A 19,029-nucleotide genomic window follows, 5' to 3' on the forward strand; every position below is an offset into this window, starting at 1 on the left:
AAGTGAGCTTGGGAGTTCTCCCTCCGGTTGGCGGCGCGGCGCTCGGCGTTCGGCGTTCTTTTCGCCGGCCCCGGCCGCCCTTCGCACCCCACCCCTAGGAATAATCATGATGGGGTGATCCCTATTATGTTCTACCCGAAGGGGTTTCTCCCCTGGTCCCGTTCCCGTTCCGCCGCGTGCCACTTCCCGCCGCGCTGCCAAGTCGCCTCCCCCGCCCGGGTATCCGAGTTTTCAACCCCCAGCGGGTCGAGCTATGTGGCAACGCCGCCGCTTTTACACCCTCCACCGTTGCCGCGTCGGCGAGTTCTCGCGGGTTCCGCCCGGGGGTGGAGGGCGAGGCGGGGCAACGTCGAGAGCTCGGACAACCCTCAATCATGGCAGGAGTGTTTAATTCATTTTTATTTGACTTCTGGTCGGCAAGCCTCGAAATTTTCTAATTGAATACGTGTGTCGTGTCTTTCAAATCGGTCTTTATTCGATTGTCGTCGGATCTTTCGCTGCCTCCACCTCCGCGCGGTCCTTCCCGCGAAGGGACCCGCCTCCAAATGCGATAATTTTTTTTCGTTTCTTGCCGTGGTAGCAGTGAATTTTTTTAATGCTTATCTCCTCCTTTCATCAATTTTATTTTCCTTCCAATTTCAACATTTTCTTTACATTTTCTCTGCATTGAAATTGTAAAACTGATAAAAAATTTCTATCTTAAAAATCAATTTGCGAATTAAAAGCCAAAGAAATCTAACAAAATGAGAGGGAAAGGGGATGCATCTCTTGTTTTTGTTGTTGATCACATTCTCCCGATTCTCTTCTCACCATAAGACAGCGTTCTACCCGTCTTAAGTAATCTTAGTGGGTAGAACCCGTCCTTTCCCCCCCCCCCTTTTTTTTCTTGTATTTTTCTTTTCACCTTGTAATTCTTAAATAATCTAAAAAAAAGCAGACGGAAATAAAATATTTTGAATTCTTGAATTCGAAATTGCAATGTTTTCAAAGAATGTCTATATAGCACTGCTCTCCGCGAAGACATGCGTCAAACGCACCTAAACATTGGGGAGCGGGCCCCATAGTGGCGCCTAAAAAAGTTGACGTTCCCCGCCGAGTTTTTCACACTCGCTACAGCGAAGCAGCGGTAGCGTATGATGCGTATGCAGTAACTCAAGTTTGCTCCTAAAAATCGGACTTTTCGACCGAGGTGGGTCCGAAACTATTAGAGGGAAGGCAGAACACTGGTTGTATCACCGGTGTTATCGATCTAATTGCCTGATGCATTGGAGCCTCCGCCGATATGCATTCTGGTTATCGTTATTGGTCTGATTTATTTTAGTGCATCATTGGTTTTTTTTTTTATCTCTTCTCATTTATCTCTCGTTTAATTATCTCTTAGCACGCACCGGAAACCGCGACGAAAGGCAATCTAACGTTTAATCAATACATCGGAAAATTGCTATTATCGATCTGACATTATTTGGCGTCCAAATCGCAACACCTCATCGTTGTTTTTAATTCAGATCGGGAAACTTCTCTAACGATCCAAGCAGTTTGTGATTCGAGCATGTGACCGTAATGTAACATTCTTTGATCTCTAAAGTAAAATGTTTTTCTTCTTCTTCTTCTTCTTCTTTTCTTGGACAGAACGCTCTAACGAGGGTCTTCAGGAAGCAAGAACATCTTTAATAAAGTGTAGTTGAATACGTTTTTCGATTATCAACTGCATTTTCTGATGATAAACTGCAACGCCTGAGAGCAGTTATGTCGCGTGGCCCAAAAATTCAGTCGCCTCACCTAGAATCGATTTTTTTACATAATTTCAAATGGATATGGAGCAATGTTGCAAACTTTCAAAAATCGCCACTATCATTGTCGTGAAACCGTACCAAGATACCTCACTTCCAAGCCAGGCAACGGTGGACGCGAGTAGTCGCATAGCATGAATCATAGACTATCGATATTATCCCGTTTGAATCTACGGTAAAGAATCGATTATCAAGGTTTACCCCCGATAAGCGAGCCTTTTCCACAGGTTTAAATGGCACTTCAATCGATTCATCGCAAAGCCTGCCAGGCCACACCGCTACGCGAGTTGCTAGCCGGTAACCAGCTTGTCTAGCGATTCGCGTTTCTCGCCGGCCGCGGTTGGAGTTGAGGTGTTAATTTGAAAAACGAGATTGCGTCAAAATTAATAGAGTCCCCTCATGACTTGTTGATCGCCGCGCGTCGCTCCGGTCGCCCAGCCCTTGCGCAGCAGCTAAGTGGCGTTTAGCCGCCGATGAATGCACTGTTGCCGTCATCGATGCTTCCATTGATTACAATCGGAGTGATGACGTCGAATTGACCTTGAGCTCCCTTCAGAGGTAACCAGAGATCATTCATTTCCGACAGGATGGCGAGTTCTTGAAAAGTCATTGAAAACTTGGAAAAGTCGTAGACTTCTTCGCAACCGTGAAAAGTCGGGGTTGCTCGACCTTAAAATCATACATTTCAGTCAAAACATTGAATTATTTTCTACAGCTCCCATACGTTTTGTCGACAAAAATTAGAATTTCTGCTTTCAAGTCCTTGAACTTAGATTATTTTTAATTTCAAGTTCAAGGCAAAAATGTTCCTCGAAAAGTATTGTTTTGCGGCATTATAACAGGATAAATTTTGGAAAGTCATTGAAAAGTCGGAGGATTTTGAAATTCAAGAAAGTAGGTACCCTGTTGGAGACCCCGCACTGCTATCCTCCCCGCGGTATAAAAGTTATGTCCAGCATTCAACGCTCGATGACTGCAATGATAACCGATTACTTTAGTGTTGAGTAATCGTTTTAGGAAACCTAACCTAACTTGCAAAAAATTGCCTTTTGACGAACTCGTCCCGTCTGTTTCGAGCTGAAATGCAAGAAATCTCGCGGCATTGTTCTTGCTCCGAAACGGATACAAATACATTTTCCTCCTCAACTTGAAGGTTTTCCAGGGTGTCTAGCATCAGGATTTTCCCGATTCTATCAGGATTTGAGGTCAATCAGGATTTAATCCCGATTTCATCAGGATTAGACGAAAAGTCGGTCGTAAATTCTGGATTCAAGGAAAGTCGGCCGATCGGATTTTTTTAACGAGCTATTTTTGTGGATGCAGAACTTTTAATTTTTCTCCACAAAAAATCAGGATTTGGAAAAATTAGGGGATCAGGATTTTGCAGTCCAAAATCAGTAAAAATCAGGATTTCCCAAACTGGAAACAAACTGTAGACACTCCATTTTCCCACCTCTCGAGAGGATTTCCCGAAAACAACTCTGCAGCCCTTATTTTTTCCGGTTCGAAGCGGCAACGCCGGTAGAAAGTTTCATCGGACGTCGCGGTGCCGCGCGGGGCGTCGAGATGCGAGATAAGCTCGCGGTGCATTTGCATAAGGTCCCCGATCACTTGCAACATTTTTCGCCCCCCCCCCTCCCCCGGTCCCGCCCTCCGCCCCGCGCCCACCGCAGATTGCGGTAATTAAATCGAACGTCCGACGCTGTCAACCCCCCTCCCCCCCCGCCCGCGGCTTTTGGATCGGACCGTCGGCGCGTCTCGAGCCCCCGGACCGTTGAGCGTTGACGTTCGCGAGTAATCACGACGGTCACGATTCTTCAAAACTGTCCCCGCACGTCGCCTTTTGATTGCGTTGACATTGCCTTTACGGGTGAGTCGGATTTCTTTGGGAAACCGAGTCCGTTCGCCGCTCGTGCGGTTCGAAAAGAGGGCCTTTGATTGACTTGGCGGATTTGTGGGTGAAATGTTTTTCCTGCAGAAGTCACGTCCCGTTGGTAAAATTGCCCAGCCCGCGGATTGAACCGAGCACTGGAAAAAAAAACCACATTAGATCTAGAGTCCACACTCGACAAAGTATGTTAGAGAAAGAGAAAAATTTGGAAGAAACTAATTTGAAAGTATATAGTTTATAAATAAAGGTAAAAAGAGAAACTGATTGACTAAAAGGTGCATAATGTTAGCAAAATGACTTGCACAAGGGTCCTGCTTTGAATGGACCATTCATAAGAGACTTTTGTTCAAAAACAAGAATTAGATGGAAGGCTCAACTTACAGGATTGCTGAACTCCAAGGGTCCAACTTTGTTCGATTTGATCATCTGGTTCCTGCAATTAATTTCTTGTCTTGGCCCGAAATGTAACAAATTGTGAATGCCAGATTTGAAGTATCCACGGTTAGCAAAATTTAATCCTCCTGAATAATGAACAATTTTTATTCCCGGCATGTCAACAGTCTGCAACAAATAACAAGCGATTGAAATTATGATTCATAATTTCAAGTGACGTCAAATGATGGTTCTATGACTCACACTGGAAAAAAAAACACATTGGATCTTGAGTCCAGACTCTTCAAAAAATCTACAAGAAAAAATACTCTTGATTCAATTGGATTTTTTCAAGAACCAAGCCTCTTAATTTGAGCGGATTTCCTTTTGATTTAAGCTTGAATCTAATTGAATCAAGAGTCCTTTTTCTTGTCAATGTTTTCAAGAGTCTGGACTCTAGATGAAATGTGTTTTTTTTTCCAGTGCGAGAGACTTTTTTGTGGAAGTCTGAAACTTACGACACAAGGTCGATCGATGCTAACCGACGAATCTTCCCTACTGACCGAGTTTCGGCGGATATTTCTTGATATTTGGAATGAAACTTAACAGTTCCAAACAATTTACTTAAAAAGAATGTTCCAACTTTTTTTCCCCGTCTCCAAAGTTCTTTTATAAAATGTAAGAGTCGTTAAATGTTGCTTATATTTTCTGCATCTTGAATGTTTTTTTCTCCGTGTACAAAGATGTATGTGATGACATCTACATTTTCTTGACACCACGATGCCACGTTCTGCAAGGATTCAAGAAAGGGTCACTATTTCTACGGAATTAAGCTGTCTGTAATGTGCGAAATATCCTTACTTAATTTGCGAGGAGGCTATTTTTTGTGTGCGTATCGTTGAGGAGGCGTCTGGTTACAAATAATGAAACAGCTCGGGAGTTACAAGTCTCTATTCAGGTCCCTCTACGAAAAAAACCGTCATAGGTAATATCGTTGAATTGGACAAGGCATCCATGGAGACATTCTTCGCGCACAAATGACAATCCATAATTAACCTTTCTGCACTGAAGGTATAAGAGGAACACTCGCGATTGAAGGAGGAATTCTAATGATTCCCCAAGTTCAGCGCGCTCACCGCTGAATTCAGCTCAAAGGCTTGTCTTTTGAATTTTAAGCCGATTGCTTCCTTATGGAGGAACTTGTCGAGGAAAGAATCCCAAAGGTCATCTCGAGACTTAAATTGTAATCAAGAAAGTCAGTTAAAGATCTCCGCGGAGACTTTCAATTTATAATTCAGCCTTCTGTAAAATGTGTTATATTAAAGTAAGAGGGAATTCAGGTTTCAGGAAAGAGTGGTTTCTTGGACTGAAAAATAAGAAAGTAAAATTAATTGATTATATTACAGTTTAAAATGTTTTTGTGTTTGTAGATTTTTTTTTTTCAAACGATGGTCAGTTTTTATCTTTTTGCTGCCCTTCGCGGGTGAAAGAAATTTTCTCATTCGTCTAAAAGAAGAAAAGGAAAAGCAAAATTGAACTTCAGCAATTTTTAAGGCGTTGTAGATCCCCGTTGTAAGGAGAAGAAAACACGCTTATTTGTAAGTAAGTCTGCCGTTCCGCTTTAAATTGTTTGTGTGATCAAATGCCTTCTTAAATGGTAAAGAGGACCATTTTCGAGGTCCTTAAAATACGTAGTGCTTTAAATCGGATTCTTTTTTGGCCCCCCTTCCTCTCGGAACGCACCCGTAACTCAGGTCTGCACCTCCCCCCCCCCCCTCCAAAAAAAAATTAAAAAGAAATAAAAAAAAATCACGCACGCACCGCTTTTTTCGACCCTACCTCCTCAAATTAGCGTGCTAGGATGAATTTTAATTGAGGAATTTCCTCTTCACGTTGATTTTTCCATAAAATTCACGCAGATCCGGCGCACAGTGGATCGAGCCAATAAGATAGGTCGGACAAAATTTGGAAACTTTAAACGCCGATAACTCCGTTTATACATACTTTGAGATTCTAAAAGTGGCTCCATTGGTTTCATCGTAAAATTTTCTTCCAGAGGCATCCCTTAAAATTTAAAATGCGACGAAATAAACATCAAAATTTGCAATTATAGTCAAAAATTGCATGTCCAACCTCTCTGATTGATTCGATCCACTGTGCGGCGGTGCGCGCCCACTGACGTTACGCCTACCGCACCCCTGAACGCCTTCTCTCCCCCTTGTAACCCACCCGAAAATCAGAGCATGGTCCTCCTCTAGAGCGTCACGAATTTCATCAATATAGCCACTTACGACGGTTTTCAGAATAATCCGATACTTCAGCCGCTCAATTTTGCAACGGAGTGTTCACATATCCCAGGCGAAAAGAATCGATCCCTCGTTCCTCTATTATAAGTCGCATGTAAGCTGCGGCCGGCGTTAATAATTATCACTCTTATCATAATCAGTCCCCGTGCTCTTTTCATCCCAAATTAGGTCATTCTCTTACCAGGGACGCTAATCGGTTTCATCGTCTCTGCCACCGCGCCGCCGACCGCCTTTACCGCAACGCGCGGTGTTAAACAGTAAGGTGCGATGCCGGCAGAATTCCGCCCGTTTTATCGTTTGAAATATCTAGTGCAAATAAGTGTACGCTCTGTTCGGCACAGGGTGTCTGTAAAATGGAGACTTGTTGCATGATGTTACTTACTTTTTTGCTTTCATTTTAGGTTGAATCCTAAGGCCTTGTCCACACGAGCGCAGTTTGGACGAATCAGTTCCGCGAACTGTAGGTTCCAGGAACAAGTTGTAGGTGAGTCGTAACAAGTTCCTGGAACAATTTCGCACCATGTTCCTCGAACTGAGCTCGTGTGGAAAAAGCCTTAGTCGTAGCGCAATGCATTCTGGGCAACGTTGATTTATTTCAAAGTCCAACCGTTGAATGGATTATTTTAGAAAAATCGAAATTTCAATATCTAGATCAATCATTGAATAATGATTGTCCCCAAAGTCATTCACCAATATCTAAAAAAAAGTTGCTATTTACCTTCGATACCGATACATTGAAGTTCGTTGGAAATTGGAAACAAAATAGTTTTGACTCATATTTAAAGAATTTTGAAGATTATTCTTGGCACGAACCTTCCTTATTGGTTGATTTAAAGGCTGAAATTTTGATTCTACCAAAACAATCCACTTGGTGATAAAAACTTGAAGTATATCGATCGATCGTACCCAGAATGTGGACGTATTTCTGCCAAACGGAACTATGTGCATTATGCCCCGTAATGCATGTATTCTTATGGGTCTCAGGGCTCATGTCTTAATGCACATAGTTCCGTTTGGCAGAAATACGTCCATGTATTGTGCCAAAACTGACAATTTACCTTGATCGCGGGAAGGAAACACTGAGCTCTCTTGCGTTTTTGAGAAAGGAAGAGTAATTTGACGTCACCTTTTGAATTTTGATCAATTAATGGAATCGATCGGTAATGTATTTGACAATACTGACATGATGATCAATGTGAACGGATATTTGAAGTTGAGGCTTGAGGTAATCTACTTCGTCTCCTTATGGAAATAAATTTCATTGCCCTGATCAGTCGTTCTATCAGATGTGCTTTGCGATGCGTAGAGCTTTCGGTTATGTCCAAACGAAGAATTTTTTGAGAAAAGAGATCTCATATTTCTGTGACCTTAATTTCTCGTTTTATAGACAAAAGAACGTAAGTTCAATGTAGCAAAATTTCCACTTGTAAATTATATACATTTACCTATCAAGAAATTTATCAAGAAACGTAACTCACCTTATATACCCATCAAAGACTTTACGAAGAAACATAACTCACTGAAAATTCCCCACCCATCGCACCCAAAAATCAGCAAAATTGCGCAAAAAAATTCGCTTCGTTGCATTCTTGAAAAAATTGGATTGGGTATCGAAGTGCATTTTGCGATCTAAGAATGGAGTTCCGTTTCTTCGTCCAAAAAACGACAAACTTTTCCACTTTTTTATAGAAGATCTGTAAAAACTTCATAGATGGCGAGCAACCGCGAATCAGTCCATTTGCAAAAGTATGGCATTTGTGTGAGTTTTTGAGCCGGAGTAGGGGGCTTTTTTACAACGGTTTTTTCCAGAGAAGGAGTTTGAAAAACGAGTAATAGGTATTCAAATAAAAAAACAAGTCGCATGAACTTCGATTCTGTTGATCGTTAGCTCTCCCATGCACCATCTACTACGTCTGTTGCAGTGATTTTTTGGACCGCATGTGTTGACGTGTTTTATCGGAGGTGTATTACTAGATTAAGAGCAGTGGCGATGCGAGAGTAATCGACAATCGATATACTCCCATTTGAAGCTATGGTAAAGAATCGATTATTAAGGTATAACCTGACAATCGACCTTTTGCCATAGGTTTAAATGGCAGATGTATCGATCTATGGCATCGCAAAGCACGTTACTGATTGTGAGGAGCCAATGGGTCGTGCCCTCGGGAATATTACAGCACGTTCCTAATCGATTAGCGATTCCTTGATCACCAAATGCTCAAGTAGTAAAATCTAATGTTTTTCCTCGCGTAGTTGCCACCGTTGACTTCTTAAAAAGAATCCCCGTTTAAAATACTTCTTTGATACTCGGAAAAAAGTGCCAGAAAAATCCGATAATTCTGTTCTATATCCTCTAGATTCGCTCATTTGACCAGTTTCTAGCAAAACTCGGGAAATAACCTTTTTTCTCTTTTAAAAGGTGTCACAACCAGGGTTGTCACAGTCAGGAAAAATCGGAGAACGTTAGAGAATTATAAAAAGTCAGGGAAAATAGTACTATCACCATTTTATGTTGTTGCTTCACGTTTCGATCAACAAATTAATTACATTTTGGAATTAGTAATAATATTTCTAGCTCACTCTCGAAACATCGTAAGTGACATTAATCCTCTCAGGCAGATATTGCTTTCATGAATGAGTCAGAAATTGTATAGTCACTTATTGCAAAATGAAGTCCAAATGTCGTTTGCTCGGGTTTCAATGTGGTGTCTTTTATCTCCTTTTTATCATCCCGCATTATGCTCAAATGCCTGGAAATTCCACTACGAGCCAAGGTGCGCCGAGTGGTTTATTCAATTATTTTTTCTAAAATTTTTATTTTTATTAGTTTTTTGTAATAAGTTTGACAACAACAGTCGTTGTGCACTGTACCCGCTTATTTTACCGTCTCGGTCAAAGAGACCATGTTTACCATGTTGAGTCTGATTTCCCCGATGATTAGCAAGTTGTCGACTTACTTCAAGCTCGTTGAAAGTGAGCGAATTTATTCTCTTTAAAGGGTTCTGATATCCTTGTACTACCTTATGGTGGTTCGGTATTCTCACTAATTACGTCAGAAAGTCATACGTAGTGAACCTTTCTTTCCGTTAAAAATATTTGCCAAGCTAGGAAATAAATAGCTTCACCCATGGTTGTTTGTGTCTTGTATTAGTCGTGATTTTGAAGGAAAATGCGTGAATTTCTGCGCTGTTAGTGCTCCTTGACAACCTTCGGATTCATGAAGTACGGTGAAATTCGCTCATTCAGTAAAATCATTCTATTTGAGAATCGATACTTGAAATCAAGAGCATACTGTCATCGCGGTTGACAAAACGCCTTCAATTTTCACTAGTAGGCAATTTCTTGACCTAGGAGCACGTTGATTTGTATCCATTTCGCCGTGCCGTTTCGTCAGTTGAACGGAGATCAATGCGTTTTATGACGGTGTCAAGCTTCGTATTTGAGGACGAAGTGGACCTCCTGCTGTTTCCTAGGAAATGTCGACGATTCCTGCGCTTTTGCTGCTCTTCGACAACCCTTTAATTCATCAAGCACGGTGCAATTTGCTCTTTCGATAAAATAATTTTGTTCGAGATCGTTATTTTAAAACGATAGCATATGGTCTTTGCGTTTGAATAAACGCCTTCAATTTTCACGAGTAGGCAATTTCTTGACCTAGGAGCCCGTTGATTTGTATCCACTTCGACGTGCCGTTTCGCCAGTTGAACGTAGTTAGTTAAAGTAAATTAATTAATATGACAGAATCATGTCGAGAAGTTACGCATGTTAGTTGGGCGGAATGAACCAGGAACAGTCTAATTACATCAGACGTCGCCTAATTCTCTCTATAGTGTTGTTTTTTTATTATTATTCTTAAAGGAAACTCATAATTCTGTTTTTTTTTTTTTTTAATTGAAAGTAAACCATAGAAGAAATTAAGCAACAAAAAATGTAGTTATACTGATTCTGGTTGAAGTTGTCCAGTTGTCCGTAAAGTCTAAAACAAATATTTTGACCTAACGCCATAGCTACTAATGCTTGACAACATAAACTTAAAGGGAAAATTTTCTCTTGGTGAGTTTTTCCCTTAGCAATGAGCATTTCTGTTTTACAGATACGACCATCAATGGCTATGACGTAATGTCAACATCTGTGTCTAGACTCTAACATTAAGAGGTGCATTATACCCACTTTCCTCCATTAAAACAACATGGAAAAACAAATTGTATAAATCCCTCTTTCCCTCTTTCATACATTAAAATTGAAGGAAAAAATAGGGAAGAGGAAAAAAATAGATCGAAATTAATCCTACCGGTGACTGAAACGTCGAACCTACATGTCACAAAATTTCAAAGGAACGTGTACATTTTGGGTTTAACGTCTAAAAAATCGTAAAAATCGTCTAGTAAATCGTATGAATCCCGCTTTCCCTCTCTCATACGTTAAAATTGAAGGAAAAAACACGGGAGGGAAACAAAATTGATCGAAATTACTCCCGCCGGTGACGGTGAAACGTCGAACCCTCATGTCACAAAATTTCAAAGGAAACAAGTATATTTTGGGTTTAACGTCTAAAAAACCGTAAAAATCGTCTAGTAAATCGTATAAATCCCCCTTTCCCTCTCTCTTACATTAAAATTGAAGGAAAAAACAGGGAAGAGGAAAAAAATTGATCTAAATTAATCCCGCGGGTGACGGCGAAACTTCGAACCCACGTGTCACAAAATTTTAAAGGAACGTGTATATTTTGAGTTTAACGTTCTGTGAAAATCCTGGATATCGATAGGCGTCGGGCGTCCCTCTCCCCCGGAACTATCTCCATCCAAGGTCCTCCAATTGATAGGATGATCAAACATTCCTCCTTCCCCTTCCGCTCGCAGCCTAATCCACGACTCCACTCGACTCGTCGTCGATTGTCGCTAGACGCGGTGACGACGCGACGCGACGTGACGTGACGCGAGCGGTCGAGCAATCGAGCATCCTCGCGCGCGTGGCTGTCTCGTCGCTCGATTCGCATCCAACTGATAACGGATTATTGATAATGGCCGCACAATGAGACGGTAAGTCATCAAAACGAAACATCCATTCTCCCTAAGGAAGAACGCCGTATGAACATTCGAGAGTTGCCAAATTTCTCCCGATAAAACATGTATTTTTAATATCTTAATAACATTGACGAGAAGAAATACTCTTGATTCAAGCAAAAAATCCGATTGAATAAAGAGTATTTTCTCTTGTCAACGTTTTTAAGAGTCTGGACTCCATACCGAGCGACTTTTTTTTCCAGTGAATGAGGATCATAGTATTGATAGCGTTGTCTCGCGGTTCGCGTTCCCCCTATATATCCCTTAGGTACGGCAATTAAGACGCGGAATGCCGCCGCGGAATCGTACGCGGCGGACGCAAGGGAAATCTGTTACACGCGTTTCAATGGGAGCGGCAACTAAGGAGCGGAGCGACGCCGCGGCGTCCGCGGCGTCACGGCGCTCCGATCTGTCGAGAACAGATCGGAGCGGAATCCCTCGGAGATTCCGCCTCGTCCGCCGAGGTTTTCGATGATTTTTCATGTCTATGTGCCGAAACGTGGATCGCGGTGGAGAAACCAATGGAAAATTGCGGGCCATCGTGACTTATTGGATTCATGAAAGAAAAAATTTTTTTAGCACGATATCAACGCATGGCAATCCTACCTCGTGCCAGGTGCAAATAATACCACACAAATAGGCAAAAGAAACATGACACCTTTTTCCAGGAAATAAATCTATAAAAACAAAACGGAATAACTATTTTATGGCTTTTTGGCATCTGAACAATTTATTTATACGTTGCTATATATCTACAGAGAAACCTGATCGACCAATCTTTTTTTGAACATCATGGCTGAAAGTAAAAAAATGGGTGTCTTTGCTTGCAATGTTGCAACTCTCTGCTCAAGCTTTTTTCGTTAATTTGAAACTATTGATAGGGAGCTTATCTTGAACTTTTTGTAAACATTTTATTGCTGTATGTTGGAGTTTTTTGCCAACGTGCGTTAAAAATTGTTTTGCTCATTCAAAAATACTTTTAGAAATTTTACAAAGGGATATTTTGACTGGTATTCTCGTAAAAAATATTGGAGCTTTTGAAACGTGGTGAATGTTCATTGTAGCAAGGCACAACACACCTACACTCGTGAGTTATCATCGGATACTGATGACGAGACTGCCGACGGACGCGGCGGAATTTTGGAGGCGATTCCGCTGCTTAGTTGCCGGGCACGGCGGAGCGGAAACAAACTCGACGCCTCGCTCGCTCGGGTCGTCCGCCGCGTCAGATTCCGCGGCGGCATTCCGCGTCTTAATTGCCGTACCTTAAATGAGCCTCAGATTAGCTAAGCAGCACACTGGAAAAAAAAAAACACATTAGATCCTGAGTCCAGACTCTTGAAAACATTGACAAGAAAAAATACTCTAGATTCAATCAGATTTAAGCTTAAAGCAAGAACCAAGCCTCTTAATTTGAGCGGATTTCCTTTTGATTTAAGCTTAAATCTGATTGAATCAAGAGTCCATTTTCTTGCCAATGTTTTCAAGAGTCTGGACTCTAGATCCAATGTGTTTTTTTTCCAGTGCACGAACAAATGGACGACAGATAAACTCGATTTTCGACAATTTCCCTCCTCTGTAGAAAAACGATAAGATTTGATTGCTTCAATTAAAAATGTAGATCCAGCGATTCTCTTACTTTTGATAATGCGGATCATGCTAATTCGATCGATAGCAATGCATGCAAAGATCAAAGCAAGCGAGGAAATTCACGATTGAAAACGGCGATTCGGATGCATCGGCCGATAGCCGATCCACGACTGCTCGGCGAAGCGGCGCGAGAACGTGGTCGAATGAGATCGAGCGTTCCGCGAAACGTCGGCCGCGGTTCCGGCGCGCGTGATTCCGATAGGCCGAGGCGCGGCTCGGCTCGACGCGATTCGGGCCCGTTTCCGCCGTGACGTCACGGACGTGCGGAGGCGCGCTCGCACCCGAGGCCCACTCGCGCCTCAGTCCGCGCTCTCAGAGTGCTCTCGCCGCGTGTCCCGTGCGCATCCGCTCGCGGCCCCAGTGTGAACAACCCTCAACCCCCGCGCCATTTCTGTGCCACCGCATCCACCCCCCGGTGCCCCTCCCCCTCCTTAGCCCAGTTTGATAGAGTTGTGATGCCATGATTCTCATGGGACAGGTAAGACTCGTGTTTCTTATATTCGCTGAAATATCGTCAAATTTTGCCTGAAAACTGTTTTGAATTCTGCCCTCTTAACCATCTGTCATATCCTCCGATGTCAGGAAATTTTACCAAAATAGGTCAGGGAAATCAGGGAAATGTCAGGGAATTTCATTTTCCAAATTCTGTGGCAACCCTGTATTTATTGTATTTTTACAGAGGAAAGTTTGGTGAAGGGTGCTGTTAGAATGGACCACTGAACGGATAAGAGATTTATCTCGGAGGATATGATTCCTTTTCCAAATTTTACACAATACACGTCGGACAAATTGACATCTCTATACATTTACTCATAAGCGAAACATTAACGTTCCTAGTTTTCAGTCAATGTAAATTCCTCCTCTAAACTTCAGTAGTGTGTTCATTGGCTGTGTTGTGAACGATGTTCATTATTTAGTACTTTTACAGTTTCGAATTGTTAAAGTTTTTCATCATCAAGCCGATTATTGTTGTAACAGCTAGTATGTTGATACCACGGGGTAGCCCCTGGCCACTACGCGATCCTTCCCCTGCACAGCGCGCAGAGCTTTAATAAATAGGTACACGTTTATTTTATCTGAAGTCTCGTGAAAATTTCTTTTAAGTTACGCGTACCGATAATTTATCGATTGAAATCTTATTTCAGTGTCTTTTTTTTGCGACCAGGCGACCTCCCAAGCCGGGTCCAAATGACCCGACTGTCTTTTCCGGAGGAGTTGGTCTTAAGTCTTTACCTTAGTCTGTCAAAATACCTCGCTAAATACCTAAGCGGCCCTTAAGTCAGTAAAAATCCTGAGATATTACAGACAGCGTGACCAAAGCTGCACACATTTACCAGTTCATCAGCACCCAGGAGACAAACAATTCGAGACCTATCTCTGACTGCAAGTAAAATTCCTCACAACTGTACGGGCGGGGGCACCATTCATCAGCTCTATAACGTTAGATCATAGTTTAATTTTATTTACGTTTTCCCCCTGTCTAAATAAAGGTCTTCCGAAGAATCGACCAAATAGGGCTCTGAGAGAGACTCGCCTCGCGATTCGTCAGCGGCGACGTCATCGGTGGATCTGAATATTTTTCCCGCTTATGCGAGGCGAAGTTTAAGAGTCGGGGTCTGCGAGCAAAATAATCCAGTTCCTCCTCCTTCCGATCGGTCGCAATAACCGAGGCAACTTAACAACAAGTCTCCCCCCCCCCCCCCCCCCGCGATCCTTCCCCGCCCACGCGTTGATAAATTCAATCATAACTCCATATTACCCCGTATTACTCCACATTGTCCGATTCGTAAGCGCGAGCAAATTGAATCCGCGCCGATTCGGATCCGGACCAATAAAATTAATAACTCCCCGCCGCGTTGCCTGATCGCTGCTTATTTGGAATTTTATTCGCCAAGTCGACCTACGGTGAAGTCGAAAATTGCTTCAGTCCCTATTTACTGCTCTTTGGAGCGATGTAGCACAACGACGTTTAAGACGAATTCGGGACTTTCGTCGAGAAGGGATTGCTGATTTTAAATCGAAGAATGAAAAGAGAACATTTTTAGTGTCGAATTCTTAAGTTTAAAAAATTAAGACAAAAAATCCTCATCGAAGTAGATGTAAAAGGAGTCCCTTGAACAATCTCCCTTTTGTCGGGAGAGTAAAGTCAGACTGACCATCAATTTGAGAAGGAACCACAATTTCCGGCTCATTTAAATCAAAATATGTTGCGCCAAAATGAACCTGAAATGCCTGTCCTTTAAGCAAAATGTAGTTCAATCGATGTCCATTATTTTGGCTGCATTTTGCGATAAGGAATTAATTTTTCTGCTGTTTTTAAAAACAACGTATGTACCATTTATTTTCCGATGAGCAGATAGGCGCTGCAACGGATACACCAGAAATATTGGTTCCTTTTCGCAAAATGACATTTGGACTACATTTTTCAATTTGGAACTTTAAGTTCTAGTCCGGTTCAAAAACAACGTATGTGCCATTAGTTTCCCTATGCACATAAGTGTTTTTCCAGAAGAGCCAGAATTTATAGTTCCAAATTACAAAATGCAGTCCATTTGTCTTTTCAGTCGGAGTGAAATTTTTTGTTTCCCAACTCCGTGCTGATGCACAGCTCCTATTGAACGGACGTATTTGTGCTAAAAAGAACTATGTTATACGCAAACCCCATGCACATAATTCCTTTTAGCATAAATACGTCCAAATATGCACTAAAGTGTGAAAATAAAATAAAAATAATGTATTCCATCCGGAGGAAAATCCAACACAAACGCTCGCAAAAGCTGACACCCTCGCTCTTAAGTCAAAGGTCTGGCAAAACAATGAATACACGAGTACGTTTATGAGCCCGATAAATCTGCTCGCCGGCGAAAGGGTACGCTCCCCCGCGGGAGGAGCGGGGGCGGGGGAGGGTGGACCGGGAGGGAGGGGGAGGGGAGGGCGGTCCTGCATGTGACACGACGACGACCATTGCCCAGGACCCGATTTCGGTCGCCGGCGAGGATTTCGATTCGGGAGCGAATAAAAAAGCGACGTCATTTTTCACGATCGGAATCACGCCGGGCTCGGACCACTTTGCGACTAAATTACCGGGCGAATCGTGGGGACGATTTTTTCCCGACGCAACCCCCTCCTCCCCCCCCCCCTCCTCGGGTGCACCTCGCGCGTGGCTCTTAATCAAGTAGTTCGATTGATCTCGATTTCTTGTTGACTCTTCGCCGATTCGGTGTTGCGGGGTGGAATTGCGGAAATCGGCCAGTAGACGACGTCCGAATTAACCCTTAAATAGGGTCTAAATTGAACCGAGTTCATCAGAAAGGAACCAACCCACATTAAGTTGAAACTGAGAAAAAGAGGTTTGGAGTTTTATTCCTGCATGAGGATGAGGCTCAATGTAGAAAATGAACTTTAACTCCTCATTCCACAAACTAATTTCTGTTTTTCGACCTTCAGTTTTTGGCAGGAGAGAATATTACGGGTAGTAGAACTCGGAAACATTCTTAACTCATTTTTTTCTAGAATGTGGGTTGGTTTCTTTTTGATAAACTCGGTTCAATTGAAGTAGCTCAAAACACGCTCCGTCATCAGAATTCTTCAAACAAAACTTCAACAATGATCACAAAGTTATTGAGAATCGAGCGATTTTAGTTTTAGGTCACCTTGAAATTAGTAAATTCAATCAAAAATCCCGCTCAAGAAAAAAACAAATTGACGTTAACCAAATCTGCAAATAGACACGACTAGTTTTACGTCACAGAAAAGCTATGTATAGATTCGCTTTTGGAAAATAGCTTTTTACCGAACGGGAAAAAGTTGCCTTGGCGCCATGTCTGTTTGCCTTCAATTTTTTGTGAAGACAACATACGCTCCCACGTGTTCAAATAGTAGTATCACTGTAAATGTCACGCTTACTTAGCCCCAGGGATGTGACCGCGATCACAATGGCAGTGAAAAGTCACTGTGATTGTTGAGTTTGAATGTATTTACTCTCATTGGTTTAATTGAAAGAGTTCATATTATTGTTATTGTCTTGATCCAGTATGTGACGTCACCACCAACAGCGCCATGAATGTAAAGTTATCGATCAAAAAGTACTGACGTGTACGGGGAAAACGTTTTCTTTATATTTTGATTCATAGTTTTAAATTGGAAAAATTAAAACTCCTTCAATGTCAATTTGATGATGAGTATAAGTGTTGCATCTGACCCATGCGTTTTTCTTCCCTAACTGGTCAAGGAAATGCACCTCAAGTTGAATTTTCTAAGAGGGTGCCGTTGCCCTCACTCAAGCCCTACCATTGGCGTGGCGTAATTTGCGATTTATCGATTGATTTGCCGTTTAAACCTATGTAAAAGTATCTATAAATAGTGTTAGTTGCAAACGCCCTAACAATCGATTCTTTACCACAGCTTCAAATGGGGAAGGATCGACAATCGACCATTCACGCCTCGCAATTGGTTCCCACATGACCCGGACCAAGACCCAAACTCACTGGAAAAAAAAACACATTGGATCTAGAGTCCATACTCTTAAAAACATCGACAAGAAAAAGTACTCTTGATTCAATCAGAATCTAGCTTAAATCAAGAACCGAGCATCTTAATTTAAGCGGATTTCGTTTTGATCCAAGCAAAAATCCGATTGAATCAAGAGTAGTTTTTCTTGTCAATGTTTTCAAGAGTCTGGACTCTAGATCCAATGTGTTTTTTTTTCTAGTGCTAGAAACGTCGAGGAAACAAAAAATTCCTACCCCAGGCGAGATAAGCTGAGGGTGAATTGAAGATGAATAAGACGGAGAGGGCACAAGTCGTCGGGGGGTTATCGAGTGACTGCTCACCGCGGCAGGGCGTTAAAATGTGGGGGTAATTCGCTGCTGGCGTTAAAAAGGGGTCCCTGGCGGGGGTTGTGGGGGAAGATATACTCCTCGAAATATGATGCACGTACTTGGAGCTCCTCATCGGGAAAAGGAGCATTAAATATTTAAAGCAGCGTGCTTGTCTCCTCGCCGCGGGGTTGGGAAGTGGTCGGAATCGAGCCGTATTTTCGCCGCGGTTTTCGGGGATTCGCGAGGCGCCCGGCCAACAGGGCGCGAACGTGTTTCGCACCGATTCTGCATTCCCCCTAGTCTATTTACGCACTCGCTAAAAGCCTCTTTGTTTCGGGTTTGCGTCCCTGCCAGGAGTTGCCGGGTGATGAGAAGTTCTCAAGGAAATATCGGCGGCTAAAGTGCAGAACCACGTATCTCTCTGCGTTTGCGACGTCGTTGCAGACTTCCTGTCATACTTCATTTTTTCTTTGGCAAGCAAACGTGATGTTTTGAAAACTGCCATGATTTTCCTACACGATGAGCAGAATGATCTATACAAATTTCAAGCGATGAACTTGGACTATTTGTCTTCGAAAAAATTATATAGAAGGGAAATTGTGAAACATCGCAATGGAGATACGTGGTTTTCCCCTTTGGTCATCCATACCAAGGCTCTTGATATCGGCAAGATTCAGGAAGCCGGAAACGTTTGTCGTTCTTTTTGAACGCTGTGATTTTCTGTGATTATTGAGCGATTCTGTAACAGGATTGATCCCTGCAAAAACATGGAAATTAGACGGAATAGAATTAGCTCAAAAATTTGTTTAGCCCTCCAAGAATCTCAGGAGGAAAAAAGACAACTGAAAATGAAGGAATGGGATATTTTTCAGCGCTCCGGATCCTTGAATTTTTCTTGACTGTGATCTTTTCCTCGATGGGTTATGTATCTACATACACATAGGTCGCTTTGTAGCACTCCCTCGCGCTCTGCGACACCTAGCCTCCACTGCTCTCTTTCAAACCACAAACCTTGGGGCTTTGAGCACCTTAAAATTTCTGGGTTTTGTATCTTACTTTTTGAAATCAACGTCCAGTTGTCAGCCTTTTGCGGATATGAAATCAAATACGTTCATTTGATCGTTTCGTCCTGAACCA

General features: G+C 42.4%; 1 protein-coding gene across 11 annotated transcripts in view; it reads left to right on the plus strand.

The window, feature by feature from the left end:
- The window catches only part of da (transcription factor daughterless), a 236,314-nt gene that overhangs the window by 136,249 nt on the left and 81,036 nt on the right, over positions 1–19,029 (plus strand). The window contains exon 1 of one of the 11 annotated variants that reach the window (XM_019057377.2): positions 13,373–13,550. The exons of the other annotated variants lie outside the window; for them this stretch is intronic. Within the exon in view, the coding sequence (XP_018912922.1) occupies positions 13,533–13,550 (18 nt within the window). The 5' untranslated portion in view covers positions 13,373–13,532. Of the gene's footprint in view, positions 1–13,372; positions 13,551–19,029 lie in introns of those variants that run through there. 11 annotated transcript variants of the gene reach the window in all.

Source organism: Bemisia tabaci, chromosome 1 (genome assembly GCF_918797505.1).
Source record: "Bemisia tabaci chromosome 1, PGI_BMITA_v3".
Taxonomy (NCBI): Eukaryota; Metazoa; Arthropoda; class Insecta; order Hemiptera; family Aleyrodidae; genus Bemisia; species Bemisia tabaci.